This window comes from Lagopus leucura, unplaced genomic scaffold, assembly GCF_019238085.1.
Source record: "Lagopus leucura isolate 7727_CA_CO unplaced genomic scaffold, USGS_WTPT01 Super-Scaffold_100008, whole genome shotgun sequence".
Lineage (NCBI taxonomy): Eukaryota > Metazoa > Chordata > Aves > Galliformes > Phasianidae > Lagopus > Lagopus leucura.
Window position 1 is genome coordinate 34,309,019 of NW_024962265.1, and position 19,925 is coordinate 34,328,943.

At 39.2% G+C, this 19,925-nt stretch overlaps 1 protein-coding gene across 3 annotated transcripts in view; it reads left to right on the forward strand.

Moving 5' to 3' along the window:
- Positions 1 to 19,925, forward strand: part of CNOT2 (CCR4-NOT transcription complex subunit 2) — a 93,903-nt gene that overhangs the window by 45,616 nt on the left and 28,362 nt on the right. The window contains exons 2-4 of one of the 3 annotated variants that reach the window (XM_042872544.1): positions 6,926 to 7,048; positions 8,063 to 8,110; positions 19,653 to 19,719. In XM_042872544.1, the coding sequence (XP_042728478.1) occupies positions 6,938 to 7,048; positions 8,063 to 8,110; positions 19,653 to 19,719 (226 nt within the window). In that variant the 5' untranslated portion in view covers positions 6,926 to 6,937. Of the gene's footprint in view, positions 1 to 6,925; positions 7,049 to 8,062; positions 8,111 to 19,652; positions 19,720 to 19,925 lie in introns of those variants that run through there. The other 2 variants (XM_042872543.1, XM_042872545.1) reach the window with 2 other exon arrangements.

A 19,925-nucleotide genomic window follows, 5' to 3' on the forward strand; every position in this document is an offset into this window, starting at 1 on the left:
GCAGTTGTCAGCCAGTCCATTTCTGAATTACACAACAGAGTGAATTTCAGATTATCATACACAATGAGGGATGACGTTATCATTCTGATGTCTCCCAATGAGAAGTTTTACGTATGTCTGAGGCTCAAATTCTAGTAGAGAGGGACTTGCAGAATAAACTTTGAGTGTCTGGGAGAAGTGCCACTGTAAAATTACAGTTGTTATGAGAATATTAGAAGCAGATGTGATGATTATCTATGTAGAATTGAGTTAGGCAATACTGTGATTCTGCACTGTTTCATGACCTCATTAATTTTTCTTGTAATTGTGTTAGCGCAGTTTCGTACTGTTCCTATTAAAATAAGGACTTGTTCACAGTGTGCGGAGGCCAGAAGACGCAAGTGACCTGTAAACTGAAACTGATGTGTATTTTGTGGGTTTTGTTGTTTTGTTTCTAAACTCAGCAGCTGAATCTCTTCTTTTTAAGACTCGAACTGTTGTCCTTGAAAACTGGTATTCTGTTAACATTAAAGGGTGTTCTGTAATTGTTTGCTAGAAATTCAGGTGTGCCTATTGGTTATTTTAAGTCCTTGTTTGTTAGATTTTATTTTGTTTTCCCTTAACAGTGTAGGTACTTAAGCAGCTTCTTTGTTTTCTGTAGTTAATTTTAATTACTTTTGCTTTCTTAGCATGATTGATTTTTTATTTATTTCTTATTTGATAGAATAGCCCCTAAATAATAATAAATTATTATTATTATCATTAATGTGATATACACAGGGTACGTTTAGCTGATAATTCTCTTGGTGGCTCATCACCTGAGAACATTTTTTTAAATTAGTTTTATATATACAGTGTCTGTGAGTAGTATATAAGTAGAGGACAAGAGTATGCCAGTACATAATTGTTTTGAATAAAAACATTGCTGTTTTTCCAATGCACGCATACTCAAAATAGTATTGGATTTTGTTTATTTCAGCCAACGTACATTGTAAACTACTGGCACAGTTGTCACTTCTTTTTAAACTGCCACCTTTGTGGCGACACGAGTTGAAGGCTATTTCACAGGCAAGTGTGTAGCATTTTGTAATACTAACTTGGAAGTACTGTGCTAAATCTAGTTTAGAACCCTTCTGAGTCTTCTGTAAATCCTTCAAATGACTGGAGGCATCAAAGACAGAGAAACTGGGTAAGTGTGCTCACGTTTTGTGTGGCTGGTGGAATGTAGTGGTATAATTGTTTACTTTTTTTTGGTTCCTGACTCTGTTGACACATTTTGCAGTGTGTGTGGGTACACGTGTGCTGTTAGTCAGAACTTGGCAGTTGAGTAGTATGTCTGCAGAAGACACGCTGCTGTGTCTCCTTAGGTCACATCACTGAGGAAAACAGAATGGGTTTGGCAGCTTCTTGCTTTCTCTCTTTGTCCAGTCTTGATGGAGTGCTAGTTTATTTGTTCCTCTGGTGACTTTGGCTGGCCACTTGCTACTTTTCACATCGTTGAAATGTCTTTCCTGTGTGTGTTTCTTTGTATTATAGCTTGCCCAAAGATTATTTCTTGTTCTTTATCTTCTCTTTGAGAGTACATTTCATTGATCAGATCCATGGAAGGCATCCGGACAGCTTAGGGAAGAATCATGTCCCCAATCACTGTTGGTGATTTCTTTCATCTTCCAAATTCCAGGCCTGTGGTGTGAGGGTGCGGAACCTGCAGGACTTCTGTCCCAGAATGTGTGAGATCTCAGCCACGTCATGAAACACAATGGAGCTGTTTACATTTTAAATTTTCAAGTTTAGCTGTAGTGATTTTGATGACTATTACTCTGTTTTAGCATGAGTTATTTTTCTTGTTCCTCCTGTATTGTTCTATTGCAGGACGGTTTTAAAACGTTCATTTCACAGCAGTTAAGCATAGTTAAAGGTCAAGGTCTTTGTCAGGGGAACTTCTGTGGCTTGTTTGATGTTAGTGACAGTTGCATTTGCAGAGATGCATGGTTTTAGTGAAGCTTTTCAAAGTGCTGCTATACTCCAGCAAACACTTGGAAAACTGTAGCTTGTAGGTAGCCATTCTTGAGAATAGAAGTGGAGAACAGTCTGAAATAGTAATTAAATGTCCTGTATTTCCTTCATGCTCAAAATTTCAGTCTTCAGTTGCAGCGTAGAAGTTGCTGTGTGTATCATCTGTTATATCGCTTCCTTTCTGAGAGAAAAACCATGCAGTGTTTTAAGGAGACAGGTTGTGTCTTGAAGCGCTTTGAACCTTGACTTAAGTCCGTCTCTGAGTGACAGGGTTGCTGTATGGCTGCTGATTTCCACAGTGTTCCTTGAATTTGGAAAAGAATCTGTCAACCATACGACGCAAACACTGTTCTAAAGGCTGTGCAACCTTTGGGGTTATTGGTAGGCTTGTTTCTCAATTATGCTGTGGTCTTCATTTCAGTCTTTCATATTTCTGGAATTTTAACTTAAAGATACTTCAGTAAATTAAAATAAGATAAAGCCTTTGAAGATGCACAAAATACATATTTTATTGTACAAACCTGTGCTCATATTATGTATGAAAGAAATGGAGTGCAATGATCCTTTTTCCATGTTTACATATAGTCGATACTACAAAGTTATTTGAAAGAACACCATGCTGTAATCATGGAGAATGCTCTATTAGCATCACCTTGGGGAAACTGAATGGCTGTGATTGTGAAATTAAATGAGGGAACAGGGGCATCTCAACTTCAAGTGCTGTTTCTCTTTCATCCTGAAAATGATATAAATATATATTTTAAGTTTTGTGCTCATGTACGTTTTGTGCTTTATCCTATTTTTAAGTAACTCTTAACATATTCCACCAGAGGGCTGGGATTTGGGAGATCTTTTTTGTCAAACAAGTTAGTAGTATGTATTCCATTGTGTATCAGTTCCACTTTGTGCCAAGTTGGAATTATTTTTGACATTGAGAAGTGTGGTCATAGATGTTAGCTTTTCCTATAAATAAGACTTATGCTATCTTGTAAAAGTACCAACTGATGGAATTACAAATTCTGTTTTGACTTAAATTGCAGATTGATTTGGTGGTTACCGGTGTGTGACTTGTGATACTTAATTGAATTGACACTTGCTTTCCACTGTAAGGCTCATTGAGACATACTTTTGTAGACACTTCAAGTATCTCACCTTATTTGAAAGCATTGGTTTGTAATGGGAAATAAAAATAGAGCAAATTGTTGACTTTGCTTGCTAAGAGCTAAATAGCAGCATCAGAAGGCCTGGGCTGTAGGTTGGCAGAAATTACATAACATCAGACTGAGACTGTAAGCTGGAGTTGTGCTCTCACACAGTGGCAGTGTGCATGTTGGCAAACCCTGTTGTCATTTCAGGAACTGGACGGAGGAGGTGCTGCCCAAACTCCTTAAGTGGTTGGTTTGTTGTTTTTTAAAATTTGTATTATTACATATAGTTTTCAGCTCTTGGAATGATGAGGAGTTAAGTCAGCTGTAATTCAATGATTGATTTTTTTTTCTGCTCTGTACAAAATTAAAAGCATTCATTCTCCAGGGAGATGTTGCAGTGTCCTCCTAGTTTTGAGTTGCCAGTGTTGATGTGATGAGTGAGCTGAGCCATCCTTGGATGTTACCTACAGTAGTACTGCAAAGAAGCCACAGAATTAGTTTCATATCTTAAAACTCCATTTATTTGCTTCAAGCTGTTAAACAAATGAAATATGCAATCATAGCATCACTTTATAAGTAATTGTAAAGATGTTGTTGCAGCTTAAGGCAGAGATTTTAGTGATTTCTACATTACAGGCAAATCCTGTGTCTTTGCATGACTTTACATGACATGTCTTTGCATGACATTACAGAATTGTGCACAGGAATAGGATCTCTTATTCAGGGGCTTGCCAGCCGCTTGCTGTCACTTTGCTGGGAAGCAGGTAAACTGGCTGTTGGTGCTCTCAGAAGAACTATCTGCACTTAAGCAGTCTCTGGATGGCAACTGCATCTCCAGCCTTTAATCCCGCTCACTGGTCTTTGGTCTGGCTGCGTAGTGGTTGTGTGCCTCAAGAACATCTGGCAGCTCTCTTAGCATAGGGAAACTGCTGAGACCCAGCAGCTGCCAATGAGACCTGCAGTGCCCACAGCACCTTCCCTCAGGCTGCTGTGAAGATGTCAGTGCTCACAAAAAGGCAGAGGCCCTACCCAACCCTGGAAGAGCTTCACTGCAGTGCAGCTGGTTACTAGCTGCATGCAGGGTTCCTTCAGGCTTGCCCTGTCCCGGCTGCAGCTGCATCCTGATAACACTGCTCTGCTCCCTGCGTTTTGTCAGCCCTGTCTTTTTAGTCACCATGTAGAAATGTGGGTTGCCGATAAAAATATCAATATTTTATCCCTCTAATTATGAAAAGCTTTCTTCACTTCTTTCTAATAACCATGCAGTTGTAAGGTTCCATATTAGTGTCGGTGTGTTTTGTCAGTCCTTTAGGCATAATCTTGATTAGTTTTTGGGCTGCTTTCTCAAACAATTATCAGTGTAGAAAATAACCTCGTAGGCACTTCTAATTTGGAAGAAAGCATAAAAATATTTTCCAGCTTTTCAATGTATGGGCTTCATTTTCTGGCACACCAGCGTCCTTGTATTAGCTTTAAAACTATTCCAAGACCCAATGCTCTGACCTTATCCCACTGCCTCAGAAGCCTTTATGGTGGCTGTGAATGTATGTAACCAACCATGTGTAAATGTCTACAGAAATGAGACCCAAAGCTTTATGGGGTCAGAGACGGAACTGTTGTTTCCCACCTATATAGTTCCTGTACTGCAGCTCTGAATAACATATTATGTCTGTACCTTACAGTGTATGCTTCGTTGATTTGCTTTTGGTCACAAGTTTTATATTTTTATGGTAGTGTTGAGTATGCCTTAAAAAAAAAAAAGATAGCCTTCTAATACATCTTTTCATTAGAATTAGCAAAAAAAAAAAAAGTCATCTCTTATCCCAGGTATTGTTAAGAGTTCTGAAGAATCCTTAGGGACTTGTGAGGAACTGTGTTTTTACCTTTTCAAAAGCTGTGGTTGGCTGATAAGCTGAGCTGCTAGGGGATAGCTTCACCCAAACATTTCATTATCATTTTTGCAATGGTGAAAGCCAGCTACCCTTTTCTCCACACTTTATTCAGGCAGAGCAAAGGACAAGATAATCCCCTTAGCCTGTTAAATGCTCCATTCCATCTGGTAGGTGATAATTGCATTGTAAGGGGATTAGCACAGTGGGATATGCTTATAGTGTAATGAAAGCTTCACTACAAGTGTGAAAGTCAGCTGGATACGTTCAAGCAGTTTGGGACCCCACATTTGTGTTATATGGTCTTGCACAAAAAAGAGCAAGGTTCCTCTGGAGAAGACACGCAGTACCTTTACGTGCCTTTCTGTACCTGTCATAGGTGGTTCATTTTTTGTAGACGTGGGCAATCTGGGTAACTGAGTTTTTTTGCTGAGAAAAGCATAAGCTTTTGTTTAGCTGAACGTCTGGGGCCATTTCTGTGATTGTAGCCATAGTGTGTGCACACCCTAAGCGCTCCGCTTTTGCTCAGAAGTGCTGTGACTTTGAAACTGTGGAGATGAGTTCTTCGTAGTATGGGAGCACCTGTGTTACCAAACACTGCATAGAAATCTTCATTGGTAAAGGTGAAATGTGAATAAAGCACACCATGAGGAATACCAGAGTAAATGTGTATCAGTGTGGATAATAGGGTTTTGAGCTGAAAGTAATTCCTCTTGTAGCCAACCAGCAAAAGTGTTTTGAAATTTGGTCAGTGTCAGTTCTGAGCCCAAGGTAGCATAAAAGGACGCTTTGCTTTTCTTTTCAAGTCTGATGCTTAGCTAATGCTGTCAATAGTGATGACAGTAAGTCTTCAAGCTCAGAGCATTTCATAAGCTGCAATTTCCCTTCCTTATCTTCAGGATGTTACAGATCCATGTGAAGGTGTGCTGCAGTTCAGCTTTGATTGCTGAACTATTTGTTGCCCCCACTCCAATCTTCTGTTCCATACAAGGAACTAGGCTGGCTGTGCAGTGCTGGCCAGAGTGTGGTTCAAACATTAACCTGTTGGGTAGCCTGCTCTGTGTGGGCACAGTGTTTTGTAGCCAGACAGATTAGAAATTTGACAGCAGTGTGTGTTTCTACATAAATAAAATAAGTCAGGTGCATAAGTATGCACTGTATGTGGTAGATCCTGTAGTGACATTGTATGACCTTACTGTGGGAGGAAATTTGCTCATGAATTAGAGTTCTGTGAACAGCTGCATGGTTGCTCTTTCTTCAGTTTCAAGTTCCTGACTTAGCAGCTGTGTGTGTGCGTGAGTGCCTCGGGGAGCTAAGGGCAAAATAAAACCTTGTGTTTTCCTATGGATGCCTGCAATAACTTTGCCAGTCTTAATGTCACAATTGAGTGTGGTTAAGCTCAACCTGCTCTTACTTCATCATGGGTCTCGATGTGCAGGGTCAAGTAGAAAGTTGCTGGCTTATATATATATATATAATTTTATTTATTTATTTATTTATAAATAATATATATTTTAAATTTGGTTGCATTCTAAGAAACATTCCTGTATTTTCTTTGAATTTAGTATTTCTTCTGAGAAGGGTAAAACTAAGAAAATTACTTGGTGTCTGACATTCTGTAACTCTAAAACCTGAGTGAAAGGCACTGGGACATACGCTTCTCTGCAAACCAAACCATCTAATCTCTTCCCACCCTAGTCCCTTCTGAAATAAGTATTTCTGTCACTGAAAATCCTGGATGGATGAATAATTACACTGGCAATATCTATGTAAGATTTACAGAGGAATTTTCAGCTTTCTAGAATAACTTTTTAACAGTCCCATATGCGCATGTGTTTTAAAAGTATGATATTGAAGTGTGTAGCAAGCTTACGTGTCATTTCTTTTCTTTAGGTGACAAACAGCATGTTTGGTGCTTCAAGGAAGAAGTTTGTAGAGGGGGTTGATGGTGACTACCATGATGAAAACATGTACTACAGCCAATCATCGATGTTCCCACATCGGTCAGAAAAAGATGTAAGTTGAATAAGCTTGTTTTCCCCCTTTAATAGTGAGGTAGTTTCAAGCACGTTAAATGTATGTAAGGAAAGGCTTCATCAAGCTTTTAAGCTGTGTATAGCTATTTTCAGTGCCAATTGTTTTAGTATTTGTGCTCAGAAAAGTTCAATCATAGCCTTGCCAAGGCTTTATTTTTTCATCTTTGAAAGCTGTATTTGTAACTTAAACTAGATCATTGATTATATCTAGTAGTTACGTGTTGTCTAAATTGTTTTTGTTGTGTTTTTGCATTTTTCATCCTCAGTGTTCGTTTTTGACAGTGCCTTGCACAGCTTGTTGATCTGCTCAAGTAGTCTAAGTTAGGCATTACTCCCTTTTGTAATGGAAGAAAGGTGCAAAATCAACCATTTTTAAACATTTTTTCCTTTTGTAATGCATGTGGCTGTTTAATACCAGAGTGAGCATGGTGTTATGAACTGTGTAAACATAGACATTTTCTGTAGGCTGTTCGTTAGTGAAATTCAATCAAAATTTTCAAGGATAAGAGGAAATAGGTTTAATATCATGACTTAAGCAAAACTAAAAATGCTTAAACAATATGTTCCACCTCTGTTTAATTAAAATTGTTTTGATGAGCTTGATGAGAAAGTTCAGGTGAGCTAGCAAACAATTAGAACACTTTACAATGGAAAAAAAAGTAAAGGCTATTCTTTTCATGTTTGTCCATTACATCCATGTACATACCACAGATGCACACAGGCACAGTGCAATATGTGTGACATTGAACATGCTTTCTCTTCTGTAAGTACCTAGAGGTGCAGGGAGCACTCTCAGACACTAGTGCTAACCAGACACTAACTGGTTCTCAGTAAATTCCCTCTACTACATTTGATACGTTTAGGGAGAAGCCATGTAAGATGTGGTCAGAAAGGTAAAGTGAGATGCTATGCTGCACAGTCTACAGTGAAAGCTGATGCTTGGCACATTGTTGACATAGAGTATGAGTGTTTTAGTTGCCTACTCTTTCTGTAGGCAATGTTGCAGAAGTGGATCTTAGGATGGGACTTCAAGAGAAGGAAGGTGGGTGTTCCAGTCACCAGGAATGACAAATGAGAAATCCTGAAAGCTTATGGGAGAAGTGGACAAAATGGGGAATAGAAGCGACTGTAGTTGGCAGAGAAGAATGATGTGATACCAGCAGGAGATGGAAGAGTCATTTTTGCAAAAGCTTCTTAAAGTTTTGTTTCCAAATAATTGCTAAGGGATTTTTTTCTGTGTAGCTTCGCTATTGACAATTACAACTTCTTGAGTTCATGCTTATAAAGTCTTAAGCTATTACATGCTTTTTTAACAACTTTTTTAAAAGGTGATCAAAATAAATATGTGGTGGTGATGCTGACATTGTCTTGAGCACCTTTGAGCAGTTATGTATAGTTAAGTGTATTGTATGTATTGTATTGTATGTATTACATGTTGTTTTGTTGTTTCATTTGGCTCACAACAAATGAGAACGTCTGCAAAGATGGTTGTCTTTTGGTTTTCTTGTTGCTGTCCCACCAATTTTGCAGCTTTGGAAAACCTTTTCCAATGAAAAATGACGGTGTATTTAAATACTTTTTGGACTGAAATTGTATGAAAGATGATGTTCTCTTCATGAGGACACAATAAGTTTCTCAACTGCTTCTGTGTTTAGATAACACTTAGTACTGACAGACAAAAAGAAGTTTGCTCAGAATTTCCAGTGAGTAAGCTAATGAGGAATCACATTACAAAATTTGGATGCAGCATTATGAACACCTGTGGGGAAAAACTTCCAGCTTCTTGATCCTGGAACGTTTTTCAGTCTTTCTTACTTGACACTTAGATGGAAATATAGTATGCAAATGTGGAGGAAAAACTAAGGCAGTGGACCTCTTGGGGAAAATGAGGCTACAATCACATCATCAGACAATTGGCAATAGAAAGTCTAAAACTTAGCATACATAATCTCTTTGTAACTGCAGTCCTTATTGAAAAGAAAAAATGTTACAATTTGAAATATTTTTTTATGTAGTAGAATTGTCTATGTGTAATTTCATGCAATTTAAATGATTCTGTATTTTTTCATTTTCAGTTTCTTATGTCTTTACTGAGAGTAGGTAAAGCTTAGTTTAACACATGGCAGGTTTTAGCTACAAGTCTGCAAAAAAAAAATCTTTTTTCCTCCAATGTACCATCTATACATATGAACCCCTGGTCAGTCATATGCTTCACTTATCCTGTAAAATTCTTCAAGTTACTGCAAGCATAATATTTTGCATAAAGTTTTCATAAGCCAGGAACCCTCCTGTGAAGAGGCATCATTTTCCAGTCAGATACAGTGATGTCACATACACAATTTTACTGGGTTGAGAGTTTTTTCAGGAGTTCTTTGTAGCTTGTTTTAAAACTTAAATTAGAGATTTTAGTTCTTTTTTTTATCATGTTAAGAAATAGTTCTTTATTTACTAGAGTTGAAAAAGCATCTAGAAGCTATCTGAGAAAGATGGGAGGTGAGGGGGAAAGCATTGTATGCCTTCTCATAAACAATTTTTATGGCACTTACTGACTTGCTATTCTTGTGACTTGTTTCTTTGGCTAATTAGAATTTTAAATTCTTTTTATTTTAACCTGAAGATAAAGTGAACTGAGTAAAGGCTCTTGAAGTCATATCTTAAGACTTGAAGACTTTTGACAAGAGAGAACAAGTAGCAGCAAAGAATTGAGGAGATATTTTTATTTCAGAGCCTCATTTTAGCTGAAAGCAAAAAGCTTTCTCATAACTTGCCTTTTTTCACTGGGGGACATAATTCCAGACACTCAGGATTTGCGTGCTATTTGAAATGAAAAATTTGCATGTTATCCACACAGCTACTTCTAAAACATCTGAGTGTTGCATGGGTCTGTTTTTTGGGGGCACAAAACAGTCATTCCTTTGATTTTTATTCCAGCAATCTAGTGCTCATTCTTTCAATGGGTGGTTTTGCTGTGAGTCATCACAACCTTGCTGTGATAAGTAGGGAAGTGGAACACAGAATATCCATGAATGCTCTTTCTACGAATTCTGCTGCATTTAGTGTGTGATAACCAGGTCAAAAATGCTTCACTGAATAATTTGTATTAGACTGGTTGAAATTACAACAGTTTTTAAAGATAGTTTTAGTTTTGGCTTAAAGCAAATGTGTTTCTGTAACTTGGATTGGCAGTAAGGTGCATGCTGTGATCCCAAAACAATTACAGATCTTATTTGTGGCTAATGTTACAAACCTGATTGATCTGCCTCTCCACTCAGCGAGATCACTTTAAGGATAAGGGTCCATCTATTTGTGTTTGCGTGGACTGACTGGCAGAAATTGGCAACTCACGGGCTTCGTATACTTTTGAACCTAATTTCTTCAAATGAAGGGAAATAATGGCAATAAACTTCAGATCACTTCAGTTTGAACTTTCCATAAGGAAAAAAAAAAAAGCAAACAAAAAACCAAAACAAGTCTCATCCTTTTACCTGCTAAAACTTGTAATAGGCTTTTCTTCGACTAGTTTGTCCTGTCATATCTGAAGCCATTTTATCACCCACCTCTTCCTGTGGTAAGGAGTTCCGAAATAGATGTATGTTTCTTTTTTAAAGTGTTGACTTCTGCTGTCAGCTGCAGGCACAAATTTGGTTGTACACAGCTGTGCCTTTTAATGAAGATCTGCCCAAACTGTGACAAAAGTTTTTTTTGCTGTGGATGCTGTTTGCATTTCTTAGCCCAGTACTTGGGGGTTTTTTGGCCTACTTGCTCAACAGATGATAAAGAGTTCAAGTGATTTGCATTTCCAGTGGGTTAGTTTGCTGGGCTTAACTCTTTTCTTAAAAGCAAACAAACAAAAATCCTTAATGTCTTAACTGATTCTGGACTTTCTCATTTGAGACATGAAGCTCTTACACATTTCAGTTCTTTCAAAATGTGGCTTCTTGTGAAATCAAATTAATTTTAATAATGTGAACATTACTATATCGCTGAGGATAAGGAAAAGGCGGAGGTTCTGAATGCCTTCTTTACGTCTGTCTTTAAAAGTCAGACCAGTTATCCTCAGGACACTCCTCTCTCTGACCTGGTAATCTCGGCTGGGGAGCACACTAACCCCCCTGTGATTCTGAAAGAAACAGTCAGAGACCTACTGCTCCAGCTGGACTGTCGCAAGTCGATGGGGCCAGATGAGATCCACCTGAGAGTGCTGAGGGAACTGGCGGAGGTGATAGCCGAGCCGCTTTCCATCATGTGTCAGCGCTCCTTGTTGACTGGTGAGGTCCCAGAAGACTGGAGGCTTGCCAACGTGACTCCCATTTACAAGAAAGGTCGTAAGGAGGATCCGGGGAACTACAGGCCTGTCAGCCTGACCTCGGTGCCAGGGAAGGTTATGGAGCAGATCGTCTTGAGGGAGTTCATGCGGCATGTGCGGGATGAGCGGGGGATCAGGCCTAGCCAGCATGGGTTCATGAAGGGCAGGTCCTGTTTGACCAACCTGATCTCCTTCTATGATCTAGTGACCCATCTGGTGGATGAGGGGAAAGGCTGTTGATGTGGTCTACCTAGACTTCAGCAAAGCCTTTGACACTGTCTCCCACAGCATTCTCCTGCAGAAGCTGGCAGCCCGAGGCTTGGATAGGTACACTCTTGGCTGGGTAAGGAGCTGGCTGGAGGGCCGGGCACAGAGAGTGGTGGTGAACGGAGTCAAATCCAGCGGCAACCGGTCGTGAGTGGTGTTCCCCAGGGGTCGGTGCTGGGGCCTGTCCTCTTCAATATCTTTATTGATGACCTGGATGAGGGCATCGAGTGCACCCTCAGTAAATTCGCAGATGACACCAAATTGGCTGGAAGTGTGGATCTGCCTGGGGGTAGCGAGGCCCTACAGAGGGACCTGGACAGGCTGGAGAGCTGGGCTGGAGCCAATGGGATGAGTTTCAACAAGGCCAAATGCCGGGTCCTGCACTTCAGCCACAACAACCCCAGGCGACGCTACAGGCTTGGGGCGGTGTGGCTGGAGGACTGCGTAGAGGAAATGGACCTGGGGGTATTGATTGATGCTCAGCTGAACATGAGCCGACAGTGTGCCCAGGTGGCCAAGAAGGACAATGGCATCCTGGCTTGCATCAGAAACAGCGTTGCAAGCAGGAGCAGAGAGGTGATTGTTCCCCTATATTCAGCACTAGTGAGGCCGCACTAGTGAGTCCAGTTTTGGGCCCCTCACTGCAAGAAAGATACTGAGGCCATGGAATGTGTTCAAAGGAGAGCAACAAAGCTGGTGAGGGGTCTGGAACACAAGCCATATGAGGAGGCTGAAGGAGCTGGGAATGTTCAGCCTGGAGAAGAGGAGGCTCAGGGGAGACCTCATTGCTCTCTGTAACTTCCTGAAGGGAGGTTGTAGTGAGCTGGGGGTCGGCCTCTTCTCTCGTGTCATTAGTGATAGGACCAGAGGGAATGGCTTCAAGCTACGGCTGGGGAGATTCAGGCTGGACATGAGGAAGTATTACTTTTCAGAAAGGGTGGTCAGGCACTGGAATGGACTGCCCAGGGAGGTGGTGGAGTCACCGACCCTGGGGGTGTTCAAGGAAAGGCTGGATGTCGTGTTGAGGGACGTGGTTTAGTGGGAGCTACTGGGAATAGGTGAACGGTTGGACTGGGTGATCTTGAAGGTCTTTTCCAACCTTGGCGATTCTATGATTCTAACAAGTAACATCAAACCTGCAGATTACGTTTGGCTCATTGCTGCTCTTAATCTGGCTACATGACAATACCTTTCCTAAGGAAAGAAGCTTTCAGATTTGGATACTGAGTACAGTGAGATGGGTTATTGGTTCTGGGAGGGCACTTTACAGAGGGCCCTTCCCTTACATGGCAGAAGTGTGTCCACAGTGGATTAAATTCAGGTATTCTTCTCTCATGAGATAGTTGCAGACTCAGTTGCGTGAGGGGAAAGGTTGGCATCTTTGTCTTTTAATGACCAGGATGATGTATTACAAAGGAGTGGTCAAAAGCGTTTTATCACAGCCTTTTCCTGCAAACTTCCATTAAAGTAATTTGTAAAAATAGTAATGATTATATCCATATTATATCTATATCTATACATAAATATAGCCTTATAAATAGATGGGACTTTTGCAATAGATAAAAACTCATGAAGCAAGATTGAGATTACCATGGAGACTGAGATCTGGAATCTTGCTAGGTTTGGGAAACTAAATGTGGAAAGGAATCATTCTTCTGGAGACAGCTTTACTTTATGATTGCTACTGCATTGTTCCAGCTTGGCTAAGGACTTTCTTACACTATTCTTTAGGGTTCTAAGGATGTCTTGTTTCCCAAGGCATGTTGCTTGACATTTGCCTTAGTCACTGAATGAGAATCTGTTGGGTTAGTTGGTCATAATTTAAATTTGGATGCTGCACTTAAATTTGTTGTAAGTATTTAAGAATTCCCATTTGTATCCTTTTGTATCGGGAAGAGCAGCAGAAGCACTGGAGCTAATGCTGACTGGTCTAATAAAGCTAACATATTAAGATAACTTTCATAATATGAATAGCTTTGATTTGTGAAGCGGAAAAAATGAAAGCTTATTTAGGAGAAAATAATTAAATATCTTTTATTTTAAATGGAAAACAAGTATTATTGTAAACATTAACAGTATACATAAGATCATACTTGAGAATTTGACTGAATAGTCAGTTTGTTTGCTGTGCTTGCTTTGTGAAATATATTCCTTCAAGTATAAGATGCAGAGGAATGGAGTTGTGTTTTACCTTCCCGGAGAGTGCCTGAACATGCTTGGCATCTTTTAGTGAGTGTGTGATATATTTTAACTAAAAAAAAAAATCCCATTTTCAACAGATAAAAGTTGCAGTGCTGCAAATTGAAAATAGCTGGAATGAGATTGGATGAGATATGGAGGGGAAAAAAAATCCTTTTTTAAAGTTTTAATGCAGCGTACCTTTTCAGAGTTTATTGTCACTCTGCATATAGCTTGTGTTTTTGTAATAGATTTACCTCAAAGAATAAAGAACCGAAAGTTCAGAATGCAAAATGCACTCTTCATCTGTTTCACTATAAGTTAGTATCTGGATGGGGTCATCAAATGAAACAACACACAAGAAAAAAAAAAGAGTTAGAAGAACAGGCTTTCATATTCTGTCAGACAGTTTGCAAGAAGCATGTATCTGAATTAGTTTAATTAGTTATTTCACATCACTTATCACCAAAATTAAATTTGCTGTTGATGATTTAGTGTTTAATTGCAAACACTGCTTGGTTTGTGTTTAATTTTTTACTGGAAGAAAGGATCACTGTGATAGGTGTTTCAGTACTTGGTCTAGAAGTGTTTAATTGCATCTTCACATAAATCAGCAATACAAGATAGGTCTTGCATGTCAGCATTAACATTTGAAGTGGTTCCGTGAGCCAGATTAACGCCATGATAAAATCCTCTACCTCTCATAGAAGGGAAAAGTTGTTCTCTCTTACGTTGTGATTCAGTTTACTGAACAGATTGTATTGTAATATTGGTGTTTTACGTGCTCGCTCTGTGGGTGGTTTTTTGGTTTTGCTTTCAGTATACAAGTAGATTTTTGGTTAGAACAAAATATTTGCTTTGCTCTCCTAGATCTTCATGTCTTATGGCATTTCTTTGCATCGCTTTCAACAAGCTTTTAGTAATCATTTGGCACCTTAATGTGCCAAATCATCAAACGGATTGTTTCTACCCAGAGAGATTGGCTTTTAAAGTTCTACTTGAAAAGCCATGTTAACCTCTGCCATAACAATGAATGTCAATCAGTAATGTCATTGTCACTCAATGGCAATATCTCAGATACCACTGCCTACAGGAGAAAAATTTCAGGTAACTGCAGCATGAGAGGTGGTGCTTACATTATGTTCCTTACCCCTGTGTGCTCCCAGGCACCACCAGACATGGGAGACCACAACCTCAGAGGATGAAGTCTGGAAGCTGGAATGCAATTTCATGTATTTCTTAGCTATTGTGTTTGGTTTTATTTTTCACAAGTAATGGAGATGAGAAAAAATTTTGCCTACAAATAATTCGTTCCGGATGCCTGACTTTTAAAATTTATTCATTGTTCTCCAATTTGGGAATATATATATAAATTTTGTTGTGAGTTTTATGAATCCCATATTAAAACCCAGTTTGTTATATAGAGGAGAACTGTTAATAATACTGCATAGTGAACTGTCGAGGGCATAGGAAATCACGTCTATCAGTTAGTTATTCATTGGCTCGGGGTTTTTATGCACGTTGCTGTAACATTTTCTCCTTTTGAGGCTGTAGGTCAGCTGTTTTGTTGTTAAATAGTGCAGCACAGATGGCAGTTACCAGAAATAAAGTAGTGCAAATATGGAATGATGCTGATGCTTGCACCTGTGAGAAAGCCATCATTTATCAAGCCAGATATTACTCACACACTTATTTGCTTATTCTAACATCTTATGCTTTCAGGAGCTGAATTTCTGGAGTGAGATTGAGGCCTGCTTGCTTTATGTTAAAGAAGGTGGCTTTAGGCTGTAACTGCATGGCGTGGTGGCCTTGGTGCTGCCGCATCAGGAGGCTGTGGCCTGAGCTCACCTGTTGGAAAATGCAGCAACTGTTATGCAGCTCTACCAAATTCAAGCAATTTTTTCTCAGGATTGTTCATACTTCTAACTTGCTGCAGGAAATCCATCAATATTTAGTGAAAGTAATGATGATAAAATCTGGTTCATCAGGGGGAGTGGTAAGTAGCCTGATAGTATGTTATTGACTTACTGATTTTTTTGATGTGGACCAGTCCAAAGAAATTGATCTGTCTGCTGGAATAATCAGCTGATTCAAATTTAGAAGCAGAATCTTACATGGTCAGAATGCGCTGTGACCATCTGGAGCTTGTGAGCAAAGTGGTGTTCTCGTCTGAGTTGATCACCAGCAACTCAGTCTGTCAGTCTGCCCTTGCTGGGTGTTTGTGCTTCAGTGCACTACTGCAGTAAAACACAGTCCTGGTGTTGCACAAGGGATTGGTTGTTGAATTATCTCATGGCCTTTTGAGAGATGCAAGCCTTAGGCTTCTTCAATCAGTGACAATGTGTAGAGGAAAGCCACCTGAAATACGTCAAGTCATGCTATGTTGGAATAGAGAAATGCCATGTTTTAGCACAACTGGGTTTTGCAGCTGTTGACCACCAGCAGAATGATTGAACTAAAATGCTCCAACTTGCAGAATGGTATTCTGTATGTGCTCAGCATGAGTGTGCACCCTTTAGGTGTGCTCCTAGAGAATTGGTATCTTGTGTATCTAGATACACAATCTAGAGAATTGTGTATCTTGTGGCTGATAGTCCAACCAGAAAAAATAAATGATGCTGGGAGAAATGTTAATAGCACTTGCTTTGGGTCTTTATCTTTGGATGAGGATACTTAATAGTGGCTCAGAGGTTTGGTGTGTAAAAAAGAGGTTTTGGTACCAAACATTAAGATTTTGGCTAATCTAGTATTTTTTTTTTTCCTTCTTTTTTTTTCTTTTTTTTTTTTTTGTGGCCATAAGTAGTATGAAAACAGTAGAAAAAGTAGACATGATTGTAAATGGCTCCTAACTTCAGTGAAAAGTGTATTTGGTGAGGTTTAGTGATACATTACAATGTCAGAAATATCTTGATGTATATATTTGACATATTGGCAAACAAATGAGACAGAATAAGAGAGAAACGCATACAACATCCTTCTCCATGAGATTTGAGAAGTACTTCAGCCTGGAACAGATCCCCTGAATTTCCTTTTTCTTCATGAATCTTGTTATCCCTGGTGTCCTGGGTATGTGATGACCTTAAAATGAGTTGTTAGACATGCTGAATTTAATCCTTGGCCCTTATTCTGGTCTTTCATAAGGGTTTCTTTGCAAGTTTAACTTATGAGTTTAACTTTTCCTATAAAGCAAATGGAACAATGCATGTGACCTACTTTGAAATAGTTCAAAAGAAAATCCAATTTTTAATAAGCATTGTTCATTAAATATTATTTACCATTCATTTTCCCTTAACTGGATTTAAAAGCAAGTGGTGCTCAGTATAAACTTCGTTTTCCTCCCTTTCAAGTAATTTAGTACTTCTTAGGTCTGTGGTTTTGTTTTTTTTCTGCTTAGATTTGTACCATCTTCCCCTTATTATATCACAGGCTATCACAGCAAGTTTTAAATAACCTAAGCAGCTACTGTGGGATTTTCTTTTTGGCATAACCATTCTGCTTGTCTAACCCAAAACTGGTAGTAATTTTGTTGCTATTTCTATCTCAGTGTCTGTTGTTGTTATTTATTTTATTTTTTTTCAGGTACTCTCATAACTCCTATTTTTTGCATGGAGTTACAATTTGCCATACCTTGCCACTTATTCCAGGATTTTCCAGTTTGTCAAACTGCAATGTGTTTTCTTTTTTTCCTAAACATTCCAAGAAAGGAAAGATGAGGTGAAACTACCGTATCAGCCTGTTCTGTCAGTGTTTAACAAATCTGAGTTGGGATGGAGAACATGCTTTTGGAGCCCATCCTCCCAAGTGCCCCACTTTGGTTCACACTGCAGAGTGTTCATCAGTTTGATTCTTTGGGTTGAAGAGGTGCTCCTGGAGTGCAGCAAACATTTTCCACTCACAGTGAGGCAGCCAAACCAGGGGGTCAGGTGTTCTAAACAAGGCTAATTCAAGTTAGAAAATGCACACAGAATGTGTGTTAGGCCTTCAGGACCAGCATTTTTTTGTTTACAAATGCATGTCTCTTTGGCCACGTCACTTGCTGATGCAGACCGCTGAGCTGATGCAACTGATTATTTAAACTGCTTTTGTGTACAGCCAGTCCTCTTGTAAGAAGGGAAGACTTGGTTCCAGCTTGGAATCTATTTTAGCTATAAGTTTTTTCTGTAGAAAGTTTTTGTCTTAGTAGTTCAGACCTCTTATGTATGCAGGTGTGCATGTTTATTGCTGTGGTTGCTTTCTACCAAACACATAGAGTAGTATGAGCATATACAAGTTTGAGGTAATATTTCTGATATATTTTCTGACAATAGTTATTTTCCACTGCACATTTTCCTCTCGTGTCTTGTGTATGTATTCAAAAAGTCATAAATACTTGATGTAAGTTATAGCCATCAAAACTACTCTTGAGATGTAGCGTCTACCCTGCAAGTTTTATTTCTCATTTCTGCCATCTGCATTTGGCTCCAGCACAGACAACTAGCTGGACGGTTCCTAAGGTCTGAGCTTTACATCTGTCTACATTAATTCAACAGAACAGTTTGCAGTTAACCACAGTAATGTGTATTTTAATTTTAATTACTGGGGTTTCTTTTTGTTTGTTTGTTTTTGTTTGTTTGCTTTTTAACTCAAACTGAGAGCGTGAGAGTACACTTAAGAATCCAGGCATCCCTTTCCTTGGAACCATCTTTCAGTTCAAGCCCTGATTACAGTGCCTGATTCAGGCACTGAACACACCAATGTCTGCCTATGGATTACAAGGTATGGGTAGCCTGTTCTGCTGTGAACAGGATGGGTCAGGTCAGCTAATTACCCCTTTTTGCTCCAAGGGTAAACCAGCCAGACCTAATGTTGCCAAGCATCAGACTGATTCTTTAAGAATATTCAGGGATGGATACTGGCAGAGGGAAGCTGTGTAATCCAGTGCTTAATTAAAGATTGCAAAGATTTTTTTTTTTTCCTAAAAATTTAGCCTCAATCTTCTGTTCCTCGCCTCACATTATTAACACATCCAATTTCTGCAGCAGCATGGAGAGTGGTTTATTTCTTTTCCTCCTTTCAGTTGTGACTGAAAATCTGGTATCTTGTCCCTGCTGTAGCTGTCATCGTTTTTGAATGTCACTTTTCTTGGGAGTCTCCAGTTTGTCACATTCCATGCGTGGTGTTTGGAAGTGGACATGAAAAGTTTTGATGGAAATGTTTGATAATATGAAGTATCTATAAAGTGGGCACGATGAAGCAGGAAACTTTACTTCATCTGATATTTGTACATCCTAGATGTTCATATGGTGCCTTATGGGCATGATGCTTGCTTTTTAGGGGTTACTGTGTTATAATTTCAGTATTTGAATCTTGTCTCATGTGTAAATCTGTTTCTGTATAGCAGCTGCAACCTAGACGCTCGTTTCCCACTGTTTGCAATTACAACTGACAATATGAAACTTTGAACTTGCTGTTACTGAATTCCCCTGTTTTGCAGGGGAAAAAAAGCCCTGCATCTGATTTAAATAACGGAGTATTCCTCTTTCTGTAAAGATGGCTCTCTTAGCTGCAAGGCTGGGAAAACTGAAAGCTTCTGCATCTTCTTCCTCTATGCTATTTTTTTGTAAGTTAAAGAAAGTCTGGTTTTCTACATGCAGAGTTGGATGTGTTGACATGGGATGTGCTGTTATTACTGTGCAGATATTTTAGGAAGTTTCTAAAACTTGATGGTTGAAAAAAAGATGGGGATTTTTAGTCGCTTTTATGGCAAAATAACATGCTATTGCAAACTTCCAGAGCGAGCTACCATCATATCTCTGTGTCTATAATAACCTTGTGTTCTTTTCTAAAATTTTAGATGCTGGCATCACCATCAACATCAGGTCAGCTGTCTCAGTTTGGGGCAAGTTTATACGGGCAACAAAGTAAGAATTACTTTTATTGATTTTTATTAGATGTTCTAGTTTTATGCTCTTTGGATAGCAACGTGTCGGGTTTGGCATTTTTGGTGATTGTAAAGAAGACTGTGTAATGTCAAATGTGTAACTTCATTTATTTTGGAAAATACGTTTTTGCATTGTCTGTCATCCATTTCTGCAGCATTTGGTAAACAAGGTGTCACGTATTGACA